The 20,866-nt window shown below is 40.3% G+C and overlaps 1 protein-coding gene across 1 annotated transcript in view; it reads right to left on the reverse strand.

Annotated features, from left to right (window-relative positions):
* LOC112256311 (gamma-aminobutyric acid receptor subunit alpha-6-like) overlaps positions 1-18,738 on the reverse strand; it is a 31,981-nt gene extending 13,243 nt beyond the window's left edge. Inside the window, exons 1-7 of the mRNA XM_024429471.2 lie at positions 18,248-18,738; positions 17,894-18,012; positions 16,267-16,334; positions 15,907-16,127; positions 13,740-13,822; positions 11,366-11,509; positions 10,833-10,985 (exon numbers count right to left, since the gene is read on the reverse strand). Coding sequence (XP_024285239.1) covers positions 10,833-10,985; positions 11,366-11,509; positions 13,740-13,822; positions 15,907-16,127; positions 16,267-16,334; positions 17,894-18,012; positions 18,248-18,333 — 874 coding nt within the window. The 5' untranslated portion in view covers positions 18,334-18,738. The remainder of the gene's footprint in view (positions 1-10,832; positions 10,986-11,365; positions 11,510-13,739; positions 13,823-15,906; positions 16,128-16,266; positions 16,335-17,893; positions 18,013-18,247) is intronic.
* Positions 18,739-20,866: the final 2,128 nt, after the last annotated feature.

The raw sequence follows: 20,866 nt of genomic DNA on the forward strand, positions 1-20,866 counted from the left end.
CCTCATCCACAATGACAACGGGGCCGCAGTGGACATCACTAACAACCTGAAATGGTCCATTCACACAGAGAGTATGGTGCTCGAAACCTCCATTCGAGCTTCATCACCACCTGGTACGGCAACTACAGGGCTGTTCAACCCCTACCATCTAGAAGGCTAAGACAATACAGGTGCATCAAAGCTGTGACCGAGATACTGATAAACAGCTTCTATCTCCAGACCATCAGCCTGATAAACAGCTTCTATCTCCAGACAATTAGATTGATAAACAGCTTCTATCTCCAGACCATCAGACTGTTAAAGAGTCACCACTAGACGACCTCCGCCCAGTAACCTGTCCTGAAGTTTAGTTACTGTTACTAGCCGGCTACAACCCGGTACTCAATCCTGCACCTTCGAGATTGCTGTACATAGTCATTGAAAATTGGTCACTTTAATAATGTTTACATACTGTTTTACCCACTTCATATGTATAGTATATACACTGTACTCTAGTCAAGGCTCATCCTCTATATCGACTGCTGTACACACCTTTTCTATTCATATACTGTCCATAATGTCTATAAACACCATCATATATATAATATATACAGTACCAGTCAAAAACACCTACTCATTCCAGGGTTTTTCTTTATTTTTTACTATTTTCTACATTGTAGAATAATAGTGAAGACATCAAAACTATTAAATAACACATATGGAATCATGTAGCAAGAAATAAAGTTTTAAACAAATCAAAATATTTTGTAGCCACCCTTTGCCTTGATGACAGCTTTACACACGCTTGGCATTCTCTCAACCAGCTTCATGTGGTAGTCACCTGGAATGCATTTCAATGAACAGGTGTGCCTTTTTTAAAGTTCATTTGTGGACTTTCTTTCCTTCTTAATGCGTTTGAGCAAATCAGTTGTGTTGTGTCAAGGTAGGGGTGGTACACAGAAGATAGCCCTATTTGGTAAAAGACCAGTCCATATTATGGCAACAACAGCTCAAATAAGCAAAGAGAAATGACAGTCCATCATTACTTTAAGACATGAAGGTCAGTCAATCCGAAAAATGTTAAGAACTTTGAAAGTATCAAATGCAGTCGCAAAAACCATCAAGCGCTATGATGAAACTGGCTCACGAGGACCGCCACAGGAAAGGAAGACCCAGAGTTGCCACTGCTGCAGAGGATAAGTTCATAAGAATTAACAGCCCAAATAAATGCTTCACAGAGTTCAAGTAACAGACACATCTCAACATCAACTGTTCAGAGAAGACTGTGAATCAGTCCTTCATGGCTGAATTGCTGCAAAGAAACCACTACTAAAGGACACCAGTAATAACAAGACACTTGCTTGGACCCAGAAACACGAGCAATGGACATTAGACCGGTGGATACCTGTCCTTTTGGTCTGATAAGTCCAAATTTGAGATTTTTGGTTCCAACCAACGTGTCTTTGTGAGATGCAGAGTAGGTGAACGGATGTTCTCCGCATGTGTGTTTCACTATTATTCTTCAATGTAGAAAATAGTTTTTTTTTAAATAAAAAAACTGTTTTGTTATGTTGCAGCCTTATTCTAAAATGGATAAAGGAATAATTCCTCATTCATCTACACACAATAGACAATAATGACGAAGTGAAAACAACAGGTTTTTAGAAATGTTTGCATATTTATTAGAAATAAAAAACATATCTCATTTACATGAGAATTCTTTGCTATGAGACTCAAAATTGAGCTCAGGTGTTTTCTGTTTCCATTGATCATCCTTGAGATGTTTCTACAACTTGGAGTCCACCTATGGTAAATCCAATTGATTGGACACACACCTGTCCATATAAGTTCCCACAGTTGACAGTGCATGTCAGAGCAAAAACCAAGCTATGAGGTTGAAGGAATTGTCCGTAGAGCTCTGAGACAGGGTTGTGTCGGGGCAAAGACCTGGGGAAGGGTACCAAAAAATGTCTGCAGCAATGAAGGTCCCCAAGAACACAGTGGCCTCCATCATTCTTAAATGGAACAAGTTTGGATTCACCAAGACTCTTCCTAGGGCTGGCTGCCGGGTCAAACTGAGCACGTGGGGGAGAAGGGCCTTGGTCAGGAGGTGACCAAGAACCCAGTGGTCACTCTGACAGAGCTACAGAGTTCCTCTGTGGAGATGGGAGAACCTTCCAGGAGGACACCATCTCTGCAGCACTCCACCAATCAGGCCTTTATGGTAAAGTGGCCAGACAGAAGCCACTCCTCATTAAAAGGCACATGACAGCCCGCTTGGAATTTGCCAAAATGCACCTAATGTCCTCAGATCATGAGGAACAAGATTCTCTGGCCTGATGAAACCAAGATTGAATGAACACTTTGGCCTGAATACCAAGCGTCACGTCTGGAGGAAATCTGGCACCATCCCTAAGGTGAAGCATGGTGGTGGCATTATCATGTTGTGGGGATGTTTTTCAGCAGCAAGGACTGGGAGACTAGTCAGGATCGAGGGAAAGATTAACGGAGAATTACAGAGAGATCCTTGATGAAAACCTGCTCTTGAGAGCTCAGAACCTCAGACTGTGCCGAAGGTTCACATTCCAACAGGACAACTACCCTAAGCACACAGCCAAGACAAGGCAAGAGAGGCTTTGGGACAAGTCTCTGAATGTCCTTGAATGGCCCAGCCAGAGCCCGGACTTGAACCCGATCAAACAACTCTGGAGAGACCTGAAAATAGCTGGGCAGCAACGCTCCCCATCCAACCTGACAGAGCTTGATTGGATCTGCAGAGATGAATGGGAGAAACTCCCCATATACAGGTGTGCCAAGCTTGTAGCGTCATACCCAAGAAGACTCGAGGCTGTAATCGTTGCCAAAGGTGCTTCAACAAAGTACTGAGTAAAGGATCTGAAAACTTATGTAAATGTAACATTTCAGTTTTTTATGTTTAATAAATGTTTTTGCTTTGTCATTATGGTGTATTGTGTATAGATTGATGAGGGAAAAAAAACAATTTAATAAAAAGTAAAGTGTCTGAATACTTTCCAAATGCATTGTGTACACACACACACACACACACACACCAGCCAGCCAGCCAGCCAGCCAGCTCTGAAAGAAATTAAGAGACACTGCAAAATGATCAGTTACTCTGGTTTTACTATTTATAGGTATGTGTTTGGGTAAAATTAACAATTTTGTTTTATACTATAAACTACTGACAACATTTCTCAAAAAATCCTAAATTGTCATTTAGAGCATTTATTTGCAGAAAATGATAACTGGTCAAAATAACAAAAAAGATGCAGTGTTAGACCTTGAATAATGCAAAACAACACAATACTAACGTTTTAACTTAGAAGGAGTTCAGAAATCAATATTTGGTGAAAAACAGGCTTATTCCAATCATAGCTTTCATGCATCTTGGCATGCTCTCCACCAGTCTTTCACATTGATGTTGGGTAACTTTATGCCACTCCAAATTCAAGCAGCTCGGCTTGTTTGATGGCTTGTGACCATCCATCTTCCTCTTGATCACATTCCAGAGGTTTTCAATGGGGTTCAGGTCTGGAGATTGGGCTGGCCATGACAGGGACTTGATCTGGTGGTCCTCCATCCACACCTTGATTGACCTGGCTGTGTGCCATGGAGCATTGTCCTGCTAGAAAAACCAATCCACAGAGTTGGGGAACATTGTCGGAGCAGAAGGAAGCAAGTTTTCTTCCAGGAAAACCTTGTACGTGGCTTGATTCATGCGTCCTTTACAAAGACAAATCTGCACGATTCCATCCTTGCTGAAGCACCCCCAGATCATCACCGATCCTCCACCAAATTTCACATTGGGTGCAAGACTCTGTGGCTTGTAGGCCTCTCCAGGTCTAGCACCCACAGTGAAATTTGGAATTTGGGTGAAATGTTGTCACTAGTTTATAGAATAAAACAAAAATGTTCATTTTACCCAAACACATACGTACCTATAAATAGTAAAACCAGAGAAACGGATAATTTTGTAGTGGTCTCTTAATTTTTTCCATTCCTGACATTTAATCCTTGTAAAAATTCTGTCTTAGGTCAGTTAGGATCACCACTTTATTTTAAGAATGTGAAATGTCAGAATAATAGTAGAGAGAATTATTTATTTCAGCTTTTATTTATTTCATCACATTCCCAGTGGGTCAGAAGTGTACATACACTCAATTAGTATTTGGTAGCATTGCCTTTAAATTGTTTAACTTGGGTCAGGTTTGTAGGCCTCCTTGCTCGCACACACTTTTTCTGTTCTGCCCACAAATTTTCTATGGGATTGAGGTCAGGGCTTTGTGATGGCCACTCCAATACCTTGACTTTGTGGTTGTTAAGCCATTTTGCCACAACTTTGGAAGTATGCTTTGGCCATTGTCCATTTGGAAGACCCATTTGTGACCAAGCTTTAATTTCCTGACTGATGTCTGGATGTTGCTTCAATATATCCACATAATTCCCCTACTTCATGATGCCATCAATTTTGTGAAGTGCACCAGTCCCTCCTGCAGCAAAGCACCCCCACAACATAAATTCTACAGGGACTTCAGGATTGTGGGAAAAAAAGAAGGTATGGGAACTGATTAAAATATCTGAACATTATGAAGTGGATATGAACACACACGTACTCAACTACATGCTTGCTTACACACACGGACTTATACACACTTATAATCTCGCTCTCTTCTCTCACTCTCTCTTTCTCTTCTCTTCTCTTCTCTCCCTCTCTCTTGTCGAACTGTTTTATAATTTAATGTGTTTATTGTTTGTCTATCCTTTTTATGTATTTGTCTACAAGTTTATATATGTTTACAACAAGCAAGGGGAAGATATCAGAATAGGGGCATTGGGGAATAGTAACATTGCATGGAATACATTTGTATTGTAGTGAAGCCGTCTCTAGAGTAATGCAAGGTCTCTTTCATGATCATGTGAAACGTAAATGGCTATGGAAATGCTGGGATGTGTTTTTCAATTATGTTAATGGTAATTATGATGCAACAATGACTGTGATATGATATGGATTACAATTATGAAGAGATTAAGGCTATATGCACTACATGTTACACACAGACACTCAAACATGCAAATTGTCAGAGTTCTTATTTATTTGGACATCACACATTATAGTCCTACTCTTAAACAGACATCATACACACTCTCATTATATCATATCCAGTATCATACACATCAACCTACTCAGATTTGTTACACACATCATTTGTCTCAATTTTCTAACATCTGTGGCATTGGCTCACAGGCAAGGGAATAAAACAAATATTGCTAGAACCTATTTCTTGACCTCTAAATATCAGACATTTGAAAGCTCTAGTTTTGACCTTCATAATACATCTGATGGCAGTAACTTTACAAGCACTAATTATGGTCAATTTAGCCTGAGAATAGTATCTAGTTATGGTAAGGGGTGAAATATATATAGCTAGTTATAATTGTAACGGTTTGGTAGATTATAAAAAAAGAAGATCCGTCTTTACATGGCTAAAAGAAAAGGAATATAACATATACTGGTTACAGGAAACTCACTCTACATACTTAAAATAAGTTGCATGGAAAAAGGAATGTGGTGGTGAAATAATTTTATTATAGAAATAGTAGTCTGTCAGGTTACTCTGCAGGAAGGTCTGATTTCTCTGTTATTAAAACAAGACCCAGGTGGCAAATATAAAGACCCAGTCTATCTAAAAACCTGGAGGCCCCTTACACTTCAAAGTTGTGATGCAAAAATACCAGCAAAATGCATAGCATTCAGAATTAAAAGGGTTTTACCAGGTATTGTTCATCCTTATCAGACAAGTTTTTTACATGGACGATACATTGGAGATAATATGTGACAACCACTCAAAATAATAGAACATCATGAAACATATAAGAAGCCAGGAATGGTATTTATAGCGGTTTTTGAAAAAGCTTTGATAAAGTAAGACTGGATTTTATTTATAAATGCCTGGATCTTTTCAATTTCGGTAATTCTCTTATAAAATGGGAAAAATAATGTATAGCAACCCCAGGTGTAAAATAATAAATAACGGCTACTTCTCAGAGAATTTTAAATTGTCAAGAGGAGTTAAACAAGGGTGTCCCCTGTCAACATATCTATTCGTTATGGCCATCGAAATGCTAGCTATTAAAATCAGATCCAATAACAACCTTAGAGGATTAGAAATCCAAGGCTTAAAAACAAAGGTGTCCATGTATGCCGATGACTCAAGCTTTATGTTAAGTCTGTAAGTTAGATCCCTGCAATGTCTCAATAAATATCTAGATAACCTTTCTGTACACTCTGGACTAAAACCTAATTATGATAAGTGTACAATATTTTTTACATTACCCTGCAGCTTACCTATAAAATGGGATGATGGTGAAGTAGATATACTCGGTATTCATATCACAAAATATATAAATAAGCTCTCCACAATGAATTTCAATAGAAAACTTGTAAAAATAGACAAGATCCTGCAACCATGGAGAGGTATATACCTGTCTATTTATGAAACAATTGCTCTGACTAACTCCTTAGTCATATCTCAGTTTACTCACTTACTTACTTATGTCGCTGCCAACTCCTGATGATTCGTTTTTCAAATCACATGAGCAAAAGATATTTCGCTTTATCTGGGACGCTAAACCAGACAAAATAAAACAAGCCTATCTATATAATGAATATGAATTGGGTGGTTTGAGATTATTAAATATAAAAGCACTAAACCTCTCTCTAAAATCTTCACTCATTCAAAAGTTTTATTTGAACCCTAAATGGTTCTCAAGAGATTAATAAGAAAAGCTCATATATTGTTTAAAAATGCCTTTTTTGCCTTTGTGCAGATTGTCATGTCTCATTTTTGATTAATTGACTTTTTAAAAAACTTTTTTCAAGTATCTGTCTTTTTCAAGCAAGCATTGCAGAGCTGGCTACAATTTCAATTTCATGCCCCTGAAAAGATAGAACAAATATTATGACTGAACTCAAATGTGCTGGTTGATAAAATATGATAAAATATTTATGGGAAAGAAGTTTGAAAAGGGTATTTTGTTCTTAAATGATATTGTAAATTGTAATGGTAGAGTTATGTCCATCATGGAGTTATCAGAATTGTATGGGAAGGTCTGCTCAATCCAAGAGTATAACCAATTGATTACAGCATTGCTCCAAAAATGGAGGAAGAGGGTGGCAGCGGGAGGAGGTAGGGAACTGGTCTGTCTGCCCAATATAAAGGATCAAAACTGGCAGAGGAATAAAAATAACATAAATAGGAAAGTATACCAGTTTCATTTGAGGACCAGGATGTTGACAACTGTACCATACAGATTGCAAAATAGTTGGGAAGAGATGTTTGATGTATTGATTCCATGGTACAGGGTGTATGAGTTGATATATAAAACAACGCAAGATTCAAGACTTTGTGCCTTTCTGCTAAAATTATTATATAGAATTCTTGCCACCAACAAAATGTTGAATATGTGGGGCATAAAATCATCGAAGCTCTGCAGATTTTGTTGTGAGGATACAGAATCAATAGATAATTTATTTGGTATTGCCCTCAGTTAGCCTGTTTCTGGTCTCAGGTTCAGGAATGGCTGAAAATGCATAGCATTGATCTAAAATTGACCCTAGAGATAGTACTGTCAGGAGATCTGGAGAGACAGGGTCAGTCAATTACTAATATACTAATACTCTTAGTAAAAGTATTTATCTTCAACACGCAATCTGTAGATTCTATTCGATTAGATAGATATGTGTTGCGTAGAAACACGAAGTGGGTGGCCAGCAGAGATAGATGGGATGGGCTGAGGGAAGTTGAGGGTTGGTATGTGGAATTGGAGACAAGTGGGAGTGGAGTTGCTGTGTGAGAGAGAGAATGATGGTCAAAAGAAAAAGGTTAAAAAAAGTCTAAATAAAACATCATAAAAGTACATTTGAAAGACACTAAGTGGCAGTATTTTTACAACTAATGCCGGTTTGCCTGAGGCTGATGCCGTGCAGGTGTTTGTACACATGCATATACACACACTCTCATTCAAATAAACACATACAAGAACACACACACACATGTAATAGTGCCAGACATGAACACAAACATATGCAGTTGGAATTGCTGTTATGATTTCAGTTGTCCTTGATGTCCCTTGTTGTAAATGTATTATTTTGTTTAAAAAAAATTGCATTGTTGTTTGCTGTTTTCTTCTGTCGTTTCCTTTTTTCTCTTTAGTTCATTCTCTTGGTTGTTGGTGCATTGGGGGCTCTTGGGGGTGGGGAATGGAATTAATTGTATTTTTTATTTCTTCCGGGGGGGACTGTGGGAGGGGTCTCAAATGGTTGAGGCACAGCTATTGGGGAACTGTGGGGGGATCTTGGAGGGTTCGGGTTTCACAAGGTTGTGATCATGAAAAAGGAAACTATGACATATTTTATATCACTATCATGCACAAGCACCCTCACACAGAAGGATGGCTCTGTTGCGGAAGGACTGACACGTTTGATAGTGTCTTGATGCTGTCCTGTTTGTCCTTCATGTTTTAATACTTTAATGTTACCCCTTCCTTGTATTTTTTTGCAATACATCTTTTTTTTTTTTTAAAAGCACCCTCACAACATGAAGCTGCCAGCCCCATGCTTCATGGTTGGGATGGTGTTCTTCGGCTTGCAAGCCTCCCCCTTTTTCCTCCAAACATAACGATGGTCTTTATTGCCAAACAGTTATTTTTTTGTTTCATCAGACCAGAGGACATTTCTAAAAAAGTACGATCTTTGTCCCCATGTGCAGTTGCAAACTGTAGTCTGGCTTTTTAATGGCGGTTTTGGAGCAGTGGCTTCTTCCATGCTGAGCGGCCTTTCAGGCTCTGTCGATATAGGACTCGTTTTACTGTGGATATAAATACTTTGTACCTGTTTCCTCCAGCATTTTCACAAGGTCCATTGCTGTTGTTCTGTGATTGATTTGCACTTTTCACACTAAAGTACATTCATCTCTAGGAGACAGAATGTGTCTCCTTCCAGAGCGGTATGACGGCTGCGTGGTCCCATGGTGTTTATACTTGCGTACTATTGTTTGTACAGATGAACGTGGTACCTTCAGGCGTTTGGAAATTGCTCCCAAGGATGAATCAGACTTGTGGAGGTCTACAATGTTTTTTCTGAGGTCTTGGCTGATTTTCTTTTGATTTTCCCATGATGTCAAGCAAAGAGGCACTGAGTTTGAAGGTAGGCCTTGAAATACATCCACAGGTACACCTCCAATTGACTCAAATGATGTCAATTAGCCCATCAGAAACTTCCAAAGCCATGACATCATTTTCTGGAATTTTCCAAGCTGTTTAAAGGCACAGTCAACGTAGTGTATGTAAACTTCTGACCCACTGGAATTGTGATGCAGTGAATTATAAGTGAAATAATCTGTCTGTAAACAATTGTTGGAAAAATTACTTGTGTCATGCACAAAGTAGATGTCCTAACCGACTTGCCAAAACTATAGTTTGTTGACAAGATATTTGTGGAGTGGTTAAAAACGAGTTTTAATGACTCCAACCTAAGTGTATGTACACACACACACACACACACACACACACACACACACACACACACAGTGCCTTCGGAAAGTATTCAGAACCCTGCATTCAACCGAAATGTGTCTTCTGAATTTAACCCAAACCAATCAATTGCTATATATTGAACGCTGTAATACAGTATGCGATTTCCCAAGCTCAGGGGTAACACATAAGAAAGGCTGATTTACATGGAGTACTTGTAAAACCCAGGTTAATGAAAGTAATGGAAATGTGCTGTGCAATTGATAAGTTCTAGAGCAGGGGTTCTCCAACCTTTTCACTCAGGCCCCCTTTACAGCATTGGGGAACATCCCCACCCCCGTTACGGGTGAGCACGCACCACACATTTCTATGGGCACAAGCACTGGCCATGGCACAAACATTTCACACCCCTATTATTGGCGGAGAGAACATTTTACAGGTTTAAAGCTCATTTTCTTGCAGTTCTGTACATTTTGCCATGTCTAATGTCTAATGTTCATTCAAAATCTATGGGCTAAAAAACCTGGCTAAAAAAAAACGTTACCTGACATGGGCTAGTTGAACAGGACATTTCTGAGAAGTTATAAATAACGCTTTAAGGTATGCAATGACTGACATGACAAGAAGAAAACTGATGATGCACTACCCAATTTGAAAATTGCACCTTGTGCATTCTATGACAACCTTCAAGGGTAAGATGGAAGCCCATTTGTTAACAAACAGAAGTGTGGGTGGAGTCAGAGATTGAGGAGTGCACCTTTAAGCCGGGAACCTTGTGCACCTTGCATGGAATTAGAGTACCTTTAAGGCTACCTGACCTGATGTTAAGAAAATATCCTCTGTTTGCTTGGTCTCCTATGGACTATACACTCTAGCACAGTGTTTCCCAAACTGTGGGGTGCACCCCCGGGGCCCCACAGTTTGGGAACCACTGTGCTGGAGTGTATAGTTCCGGGTTTAAAAAGGTGCACTCCTTTAATCTTTGACTCCACCCACAGTGGGGCCCTGCCATTTCTGTTTGTAAACAAATGGGCTGGTTTTGGCAAATGCAACTGCCACTTGATGGATAACAACAATGGAAGTATAACACACATTTAATAAATCATAGCCCTTAATTGTTATATAAGAGGCTAAAGACAGCCAAGTCCATTGCTCAGCAGCACGTAGTCACAAAATGAAAATGGAGACAAAGACACACAGACGAGGCACATCACTCTTCACACACTTTCACACTTTCGCATCTTCTCTGCCTCTCAAAATAAGTATTTTACAGAATGGCGGGATTTGTGTGCAGTACGTACCGAAGACTGTTCGAGCCGGGACCGATTCTTTATTTATCCAGAAGGACACTTGGGAGAGGATTACTGTCATGATGCAGGGGATATACGTCTGAATCATGAAGTAGCCCATTTTCCGCTTCAAGTGGAAGTGCACTGTCATCACCACGTATTCACCTGGAGGATAGCCAAAGATGTGACGGTTGATTTGTTCCATAAAAAAACAGACTGACATGAGACAGTGAGCACAAGCACAGAAAATGATGGACTCCTGCTAGTTTGTATTGTGTCTTCACTGTTCTCTGAGGGATACAGCGTTAAACAAAATCATGCATTTTTACTGACACCATAGAGAGTGCCTTTGGAGACAGTAGCGTAAAAGTTAATCATGATAAAATATAACTAGACAAGTTATTTTGGACAAAGCTACTGTACAGAAAACATTCCAAACTGAATTAAGAACTGAAGAAGACATTCCAATGTTATTTAACAAAGAATGGCATCACTATCATCAGAGTTGGGGATATCTACTGTATCTTACCAATGGCCTACCATACCTGTGATTGACTTGACCTCCTCACTGCTGACAGTGTGGCCAATGAGATCATACTGCACTAGGCTGGATGATTCTGGGGGAACCTCCACTGAATACTGTGGTCCTTTGGTCCAGGTATAAATCATCTCTGTTTTAGGGTATGCATCTGGGAGGAGAGAAGGAAAATATATATATATTGAACCCTCAAGTGGGGGGTTAATACAAATTCAAAATTGTAGCTGTAATGAAAAAACATGTACAATGGAGGTATTGAGCAGAGAGAGAGAGAGATAATAGGGCCTTTATTATTGTGAGAGAGAGAGAGCGCGTCATTAAGTCGAAATGTTAAAATGGTAGTCATATGAGAGTATGACTACTGTGTGCAAGTGATATCCTCTCCTTAACTCTAAGCTTTGTGGACACGAGAAACGTTTCTATCTCCCTCATCTAGTCAGCTGATCACAATGCATTTGGACGACACAATGATGTGTGATGTGATGGTGTGCAGTCCAGTTACGCATGGTTCCCCCACTTTATCTGTACATCCCTCACTGGCTTAATACATACAGACATTGAAGATGACCTGAAATAGTGCACTCTGGATTTTGAGAGACCTTTTCCTCGTAATTTGATTGAACATGAGTGGTACAGTAGCATGGTAATAAAGGGTGTGGGTGTCTACTGTGTGCTCAAAGGGTAGACTCCTGTGTGCTCAAAGGGTAGACTCCTGTGTGCTCAAAGGGTAGACTTCTGTGTGCTCAATGAGTCTGCGTTCAAACAAACTGCCAGGTCTCACAAGCTCTTTGTTGCATGGAAAAGTTTTTTGCATATCCAGCATTGCAAAAAACGGTGCAAAAACGTTGAAATGTGACATGAGGGTTCATACAAGAGGGCTGAAAGAAAAAACAACAACGCATGCTTGGGTTCATGTCGGGGTCTGTTGTTCCCGTTTGTCGCTTCCCACAGGGGACTCAAAGTCGGCATGACACCAACTGCGCAGGGAAAATGGGCGGGCTGGGGCGACGTGGAGTGGACTGCTGCCGGGGGCGCCGACTCACACTAGCTCTGGAGAGATCCAGAATAGGTCTGAGCTAACTTGGGGCGGGAAGAGGGATTCTGACCTTTCCCGAGCTACAGGCCCCATCGGATGCAGCGTCTGCTTCCCTGACTCTGGGCCAGGATGGGAGGATGGGATTTGGGGAAGGTGGGGGGGGTACTATGTTAAACCAAGAATAACGTAACTGAATGATAACTGAGGAATCTATTTTGTCCTCTGCCTCTACAAATGGCACAATTGCTGATAATAGATTGGGGGAGGGTTGGGAAGTGCATGGGAAACCATCCTCCGATCCTTTCTTTTGCTTTTCCCTCAGTAGATGCTATCTTTAAATCGCTACTGTTTTCTGATAAGACCGAACCCTCATTTGAAAACTTCTTCCACTGGAGATAAGTCACTGTTTTGCTGACCGTTACACTCATTATGAACAATAGTGCTGAATTTGGGTTTCTTTGTTCTGTTTTTGGTACAAAATGAATGTCATGTATTATTAGCGTCATTGTCAGAAAAAAGCAAATTACTTCTTACTTAAGGAATATGTATGAAATTCCAAAATATGACAAAACGGGAAGAATACCACAAGCTTGACACTGCATAGGGTAACGGTAATGGTAGTATTTTTCTCAAAACAAACTAGTAATTTTTTTTTTTTTACAAACTGGGATGTATTGAGTACATCTACACATTTCAGACAGAAGATGTGGTATATTATCTGTAACAAATACAAGGCAGTGTTAATAGGACCACCTTTAAAACAGACCCTTATTTACCACTTTATTTGCTGGTATACCCCTTTTAAACATATCACTGGGTAGCTGGTGGATTGGGGGGGTTGGGGGTGTTGTTAAACCATGGGGGCTGTTTGCATTTAACATTATGGAGGTGATAAGCAACATATAAAGAAAAGTCTGCAAAAAGTTGGCGGGATGCTGAAGTTGGCGGAAAAACGTTGTGTGAAAGGTGTATTGGTGGGTTTAAATTTGTCATGTTTTTAAAAATCCCTACCCCTTTCAGATACACCAAAAAGTAGGGGAAAAGAAGCTGGCTGGTAAATTGGTGTGATCTGTGTATTCAAATATGCATTTTATAAACATTGCAAACTAAATCAAACAGGACAAAGAACTGTTAGAGCATGTAAACACATAAACCGTGTCAGGTTTAATATCTGCTAAGAAACGATATAGTCGGATTTGCATTGGGGTTTATTTCAATGCATAGTGTTCCGAAGAATGCATGGCCTACAATTTATTAGTCTCATGAGAAGAATGAAGAACCACTTTTTTTAAGTCACTTCTCAAGTCACTTCTATTACAATAGACTTAAAGTATATCATACTTACAGCTTCCAAACTTGAGAGGGCATGCGTGTCCATCCATGGGGAAGTCCACAAGCTTCATGGGACACTCTGCACTGATAGTCAACCTATGGGGATACATACGTCTAAACATATTGAAACTAATGGGAGTTGGAGAGAGTAGGGACCCCTCCAAACAGAAAACAAACATGTATCATATCCATAAAGTGGAGAACTACCTTTAGGATGGATACTGTAGGTAGGCTGAGTAGCACATGCTGACCAAACCAGCTCTATCATGCGCATGTTGATTTTGTCTATCCCCACAAGATGCGTTCATGACACGCAGGTTAAAATACCAAAACCAACTGTAAACCAACTATATTATTTTGGGGACAGGTCGAAACCCATTAAACATTCCTGGACATTTAGCTAGCTTCTTGTTGCTAGCTAATTTGTCTTGGGAGATAAACACTGGGTTGTTATTTTTACCTGAAATGCAGATGTGACCCATTTCAAGAAGGTATGTAGAACGTCACTACTTCACAGGAGAGGCATTTGAATGTTTTTTATTTTTTTTTAATCAAAATGCTTTTTGGGCAGAAATGCCTTCTGGAACATGTGAACTTTCATGTGTCTTAATAACAAACTTGTATTCCATCTGCAAATACGAATAAAATTGTTAAATTACGAGCCTAGTTGGTTTATCCATGGAAAAAGGCAAGAAGCTTCCCGCTAGCCATGATTGGCTGAGATAATGGATGAGCTGGACATGCTGGCTCGCTAGCTAATGCTACCATTATGATCTGTGTAATAAGATTATTCGCATCTCAGAAATCCATTTGCATTGCTAGTTATAGCCTAATTTTAGCTAGGTAGCTAACATTGAACTTAGATGGTTAACTTTTGCAACCTGCAGATCCATACTCCAGCATTTCATGCATAGTGGCTAGATATTGACAATCCGTTTGTACTGTAGCTATGGGTTTGGATTATGATTCATTGATTAGCTAGCTAGCTAGACAATGAACCATAACCTGAACCCATAGGTACAGTACAAACGGATTGTCATAGCTAGCTACATGTCAAAACAAAAGACTCCACTTCGTAAGAGAATGATTACATCACTCATTAAGTTAGCCAGGTGTGTCTGGGGGGGATTATTTCATGAACATGTGTACATGTCTGGACAATAGTGACCCATCCACTTAGCTAGATGTGGCTGGGGGGTGGTTATAGCATTTCTTTCACATGACTTATCAATGTCTGGGTAAGCATCATCTAATAATGATAAAATATGTATACAATAGGTTTATCTAGATACTTTCAAAGTTGGATTAGGATATAAGCCAAAGACTAGATAAAGTGTATGTTTACCTGGTGTTTTTCCTTATTGTAAAGAGATGGGTGGGGCTAAGGCTTAAGGGGGTGCGAACAATGTTGAATAGTTGTAGACAAAGAGCAGCTCTTCAGTGGGTGTACCAAAACATTCTAGGGCCATTTTCTCAAAAGTGGGGTTACAAACTGATCAACTTTCAAAGCAGAATTACTTTCCCATTATTCCTCAACATCAGTGTATGCTATAGCATTTTGTAGCTCTGCATCTCTGCTTTTATCCAAAGTAAAAAACACAATTTTTCAAATTTGTCTACATAAGACTGAATGGAGGCAGTAGGTCACATGTGTTCCTTTTTTTGCTGGATCTTTCTTGAATTTTGAGTCACACAAAAGCGTATGTTCTCTACTCTGACAATTTATCCACAGATAAAAGGGGAAACTTAGTTTTTCGTTTTTTAAAATTAATTTATCCTTGTTCATTCTCCTTCTGCTCCCCCTCCTTCTTCTGCTTCTCCTTCTTCTTCTGTGGATTTTATACAGCGTTTGGCAACCAACTTTAAGGTGCATTTCCGCCACCAACTGGACTGGAGTGTGGCTTAAACTCTCAATCACCCAGGTGGGTTAGTAGGTGTCTAAAAACCAATGAGTAGATGGGAGAGGCAGGACTTGCAGTGCATCAAGCATCTAAAATATAATATATTTTAGCACCTGGCTTCGCAGATGCCCGCGATCAGTTTGGATGTATGTGTACATTTATTTTGCAACGCTCACACACCCATCGCTGATTGTTTGGACAGGATGTTAGCAAGGTGAAAAACTGGCATGCTGGGTAATGTATGCATCATGGTGTAAAGCATTTTGGTATATGTAGTACCTCATGGTGTAAAGAATCGTGCCGTTCTTCATGATGCGGAACAACCTGTTGGGGGCAGTCATGTTGTGTGCCACAGACTTCTTGCCATTCCTGAAGAAGGTGTCAGGAGTCCACACATTGGCGACCATCATGTTGTTGAGTCGGAGGATCTCAATAGGACCCTCGTACCTCAGCCTCCTGTCGACCCATGTCTGTCTGAAGAACACGTCCATGGTGTACTCCTGAGGAAGCAGAAACCAAAATCTAAACAGTTAATCGTTGTCTTTTTCTTCTTCTATTAAATGTTAAGTGTATTGTCTACACAAATCAATTTTTTTTTTTGGCTATTCATCTGTATCAAGTTGTTGATTCGGTACATACCATTTCAACATCAGAGACAGGCCCGAAACTTGTCACATAAATGTCTGTTTTCACCTCTGTCACCGGACCTATTGAGAGAAAAATTCTATCAGTTTCACAATATCTAGAATATCCTAAGCATATCACAGCATAGCCCCAAGCCACTGTGCTTCTGCATCTGCATTGGTTGCTCTTTGGGATTTTAGGCTGGGTATCTGAAATGCACTTTGTGACAACTGCTGACTTAAAAAGGGCTTTATAAAATGAATGTGATTAATTGATTGATTTGAAGTGACCTTACAGTGCCTTGAACTTTTTTCACATTTCGTTGCATTACAAAGTGGGATTAAAATAGATTTCATTTTATTTACACAAAATACTCCATAATGTCAAGGTATGTTAGTGTTTTATTTTTCATGAATCTTTCACAAACGCTACAATTGTTCTTGCACTTTGATATTACAGAGTATTTTGTGAAGATCGTTGACATAAAATGACAAATCCATTTTAGTCCCACTTTGTAACAATATAATGTGAAGAAATCCAAGGGGTCTGTATACTTTCTACAGGCACTCTAGTTCTGGTTTATTAGGCTACTCTTTATGAATCAATCCTCAATTGATTTTATGTAGAACTTGTGTTATTCACATGTAGGCCTGTCATGGAATAATATGTCAAACATAAAACCTCAGTAATAGCCTAACATTGGCCAAAGGTTGGGTTGATAGTGCTGTGGAGATGTGTGCCAAAACCCTACAGTATATGTAATAGCCTGCAACGTATGCTTACCTAATAACCGGCACCAGGTTCTAAACTTTTATATAATGGAGTGAACCTGAGATACGCGCACTAAGGTAGAATCTTTTTGAGGGTGGAGTTGAAGGACCTATCCTAAGGTAGGCTATTTTCAAACGCACCGTCAAGTCTATAATGAACGAAAAATAGGTTACTTTTTCGTTATTAATTCACATTCAAGCATACAGTCTTTAAACGTGTGTGTCTGGTACTTGGTGCTCGTGGAGAATTTGACACAAGAAAACGACACTGCACTCTTTCTATTTAAATAGTGCAAATAAGCGGCTTTCCCCACGGCGATTAGACATTAAACATTTGAAGGTAGCCTACCGTTTTCAGTCGCACACAAGAATCAAAGCAGTGATTATAAGAAAGTGTTAATTCAGGTCATGAACGACTAGTTTTTGAAACAAGGAATGTCGTGTCACATCTGTGGGAGGCAGTAGTCGTGGCTCAGTGGAGGAACATGTTTCATTTGAAACAGTAGGCTACGGAAAAGCTCATGCCCTCTGGTTGAAAAATACAATGTGATTTTGATCTGTCAACCTCATAGCCTATTTAAACAACTCAAATCAATAAAATTGATTTATAAAACCCTTTTTACATCAGCAGATGTCACAAAGTGCAATACAGAAACCCAGCCTAAAACCCCAAACAGCAAGCAATGCAGAAGCTTGGTGGCTTGGAAAAACTCACTAGAAAGGCAGGAACCTAGGAAGAACCCTAGAGAGGAACCAGGCTCTGAGGCATTGGTACAATAGTGGAAATCATAGTCGCTCATCTCTTTGAGCCACTGTAGCACACAAACTAATTGGACAGCCGAAAACTGTCACCGTTTCAGGTATGTACCTACCCCCAAATCCAGGTCGCAGTCTGTTGTCATACCCGTCCAGGAGTCTGTCTAAAATGCGTGTGAAATTCTCGGGATATATTCTGTCATCCTTTTTTATCGTTCCAGAGATTCTCTTTACACTGAAAAAACGACACAAATAATCAAAATGATTTGTTATCGTGAAATTACAGTAGCCTCTCCGATACCCAAGCTATGGATGACAAAATTAGCATTAGGGAGTCGATTTTATCACAATTACAGCACTTTCAGATTTCAGCACCTAGAGTCTTCAGGACCATGGGCAGTGGCACCAGCGCAGCGCCAATCTGACAGGAAAAAATATTCCCCCCCAGATCATGTATCCTCGGAACTCACCAAGCAATCAAGCAGAAAAAGTAGAAGAGAGTCGAAATGTAACTGGGGTACATCGCAGTTACCATCTCCTTCTTGGCAGAAACCATCTTTGCATGCCATACTTTAAGCCTCTTCACATCTCCATTCGCTAAATGTATTGTCCCAACATGGAAAGATTAAAGCCAGAGAGACAGAGAGAGCGGAATGGCGCCAAAGCAACTCCAGCAGCATCTCCCGCTATCGCCAAGGGGGAAAAAAAAGCCAGGGTCAGCTGAGCATCTGAACGCGTGCACCTTTCCTGCTGTCGCCCGATGACTAAACCAAAAACAATCTTCTCTCAGTTGTTGGCATCCACCCCAAGTCCAGTAGGTATCCTCTGTTTCATACCCCGGTTTGACTTGAGAGATGAGAATAGACGTGAACACTGCTGCGTTGAAACGCAAGGTTTTATGGAAAAATTGGGTTGTCCGTCTACCGCGCAATAAATCCAGTGGTGAGACCAACATGGAGAGAATAAGGGCGCAACAACCAGCTTTCGATTGAAGATCTGGCTGCTTGTAGTTAGTTACTCCCCAACCCACCCCCCAGAGCTCAATGAAACACATCTGATGTTGTCAAAGCCATGATCACAATAGTGCTGTTACACTTTTTCGTTTAGAGTGGGCCATATGCTCAGCCATATTAGGCTAAATATTATTTGGCGAGAAAATGCCAAATACTCCGTTTTAGATTGTGAACTAAATTTATGTTTGTCCATCACTTCACCTCACCTAAAGTAATTGATGAGAAGTAAGGAGTCCTGAGTCTGTATAAGACTGAACAATTTATTAATCTACATCCTACATTCAAATTGGTCAGTTTTGTCGCAATACGCAGTCAGGAATACACACACAGTAGTGTAGAGGAACTGGCCACATGCCACTTCACAGATTTCTCTGCACCAGAGAGAAGAACTTCAGAGTGCGTGTGTCATATCTTTACAGATAAGGAGGGCTTTGGCAAAAAAGTGTTTGTGCCTGTCACAGTTTATAGTGAACCCCTAACTCCACACAACACATTATTTAAAGTGCCCCAGCACACAGCCCCAACACAGATGACCAGGACAGGTAACTATACTCGAAGGCAAGTTTTATTCCCAATTCATAGGTTAACATACTGGACTCCCCTTGTCCTACCTCCCACAGCAGACTGTACTATTCCCCAGACTGTCAGCACAGCAGAGCCTCCCCTCAGGCCCGTCAAATGTTGCGAACTCACTGCCGGTGCTTCTAAATCACACCAGCCCCGCCACCCACTTATTCTATCAATCTGTCTCATCTCATTCCTTGACATGCCCGGGTCTGTGTGTGCCCCTCTGAGTCTACGCCCCTGAAGGTTTGGTGTGGGTAAAATGTTAAGGGACAGACAAGATGCCTGGTTTCCACGAACCTGGTTATGCCACTTGGCTTTTAAAGTGCAGCTGCTCTGCAACCAGACAGGACATAACTGTCCAGGGTCTTACACAGTACTGCCTCTAACAGAGGAGACGCTAATTAGGACTCGTTCGGTTGGGAGGCTGAACAACGTGTTGGCAACTCAGGAGGTCGTTTTGGAGCTAGAAATGTGCATAGAGTGAACCTGATATGATTCCCTGTTCCAGGAGTCATCATCTAGATTCAACCGCTGGGCCGTTTTGTCCTTGAGTGGATGGTCTGGGGGCCGAAACATAATTACAAATCGTTTATTGATTACATATTTAATGTATGAAGCCCAAAACGGATATCATGTTTGACTCAAACGTAGTCATTTCAAACCTTACTTACATGTGTATACGATCACGTGTGCCTCTGTTATGTGTGGGAATACTTGGGAACAGATTTCTTCAAGTAAAATCACTTGGAACACATTCCCTGGTGTTTTTACAGTCTTTTATGTCCAACAATGGAAATGTAATAAAAAATATATATTAATTAGATTTTCTCAGAAAACTTGAGGGGCCACCAATTGGGGAACCCTGCCCTATTCCCTATAGTGTTTTACTTTCGGCCAGTGCCCATAGGACTCTGATCAAACGTAGTGCACACTACAAGGAAAAGTAGTGTACTACATTGGGAATAGGATGCAATTTGGCATGGAGACTTAGAATCATGTGGGAACAGAGCAGTTCCCTAACTTCTACACACAACCCTGCCGCTAACTATGGTCCACCAACCATACACTGAAGCATCGCTTCTTTCATTGTGGAGCTTTGATCTAACTACAACACTTTATATTGTTGTTAATCCATTCGGCACGTAGCCTAGTGGTGTGGCCAGTAACCGAAAGGTCACTGGTTCTAATTCCAGAGCTGACTTGGTGAAACATTTGTCAATGTGCCCTTGAGCAATGGCACTTAACCGTAATACCTCCTGTAAGTCGCTCTGGTCTGCTAAAATATACAAATATTAAAACGTGTATGTTTCACTTGAGGACTCTGAGCATGAACAGAATTAGACATATATGTATTAGTATTCATAAATGTGTGCAATGGAATGTCGTAAAATGTCATATTGTGACAGGAGTGCTTTGGTTAAAATGCATGCAAGGTTTTTATGCTATCTTGACCTTTCCTAGTATGTCCTGACCTGTCTTAGAGAGAACAACATGTATTGTACCGTGCAT

The sequence above is a fragment of the Oncorhynchus tshawytscha genome, linkage group LG08 (genome assembly GCF_018296145.1).
Source record: "Oncorhynchus tshawytscha isolate Ot180627B linkage group LG08, Otsh_v2.0, whole genome shotgun sequence".
In the NCBI taxonomy this organism is placed as follows: domain Eukaryota; kingdom Metazoa; phylum Chordata; class Actinopteri; order Salmoniformes; family Salmonidae; genus Oncorhynchus; species Oncorhynchus tshawytscha.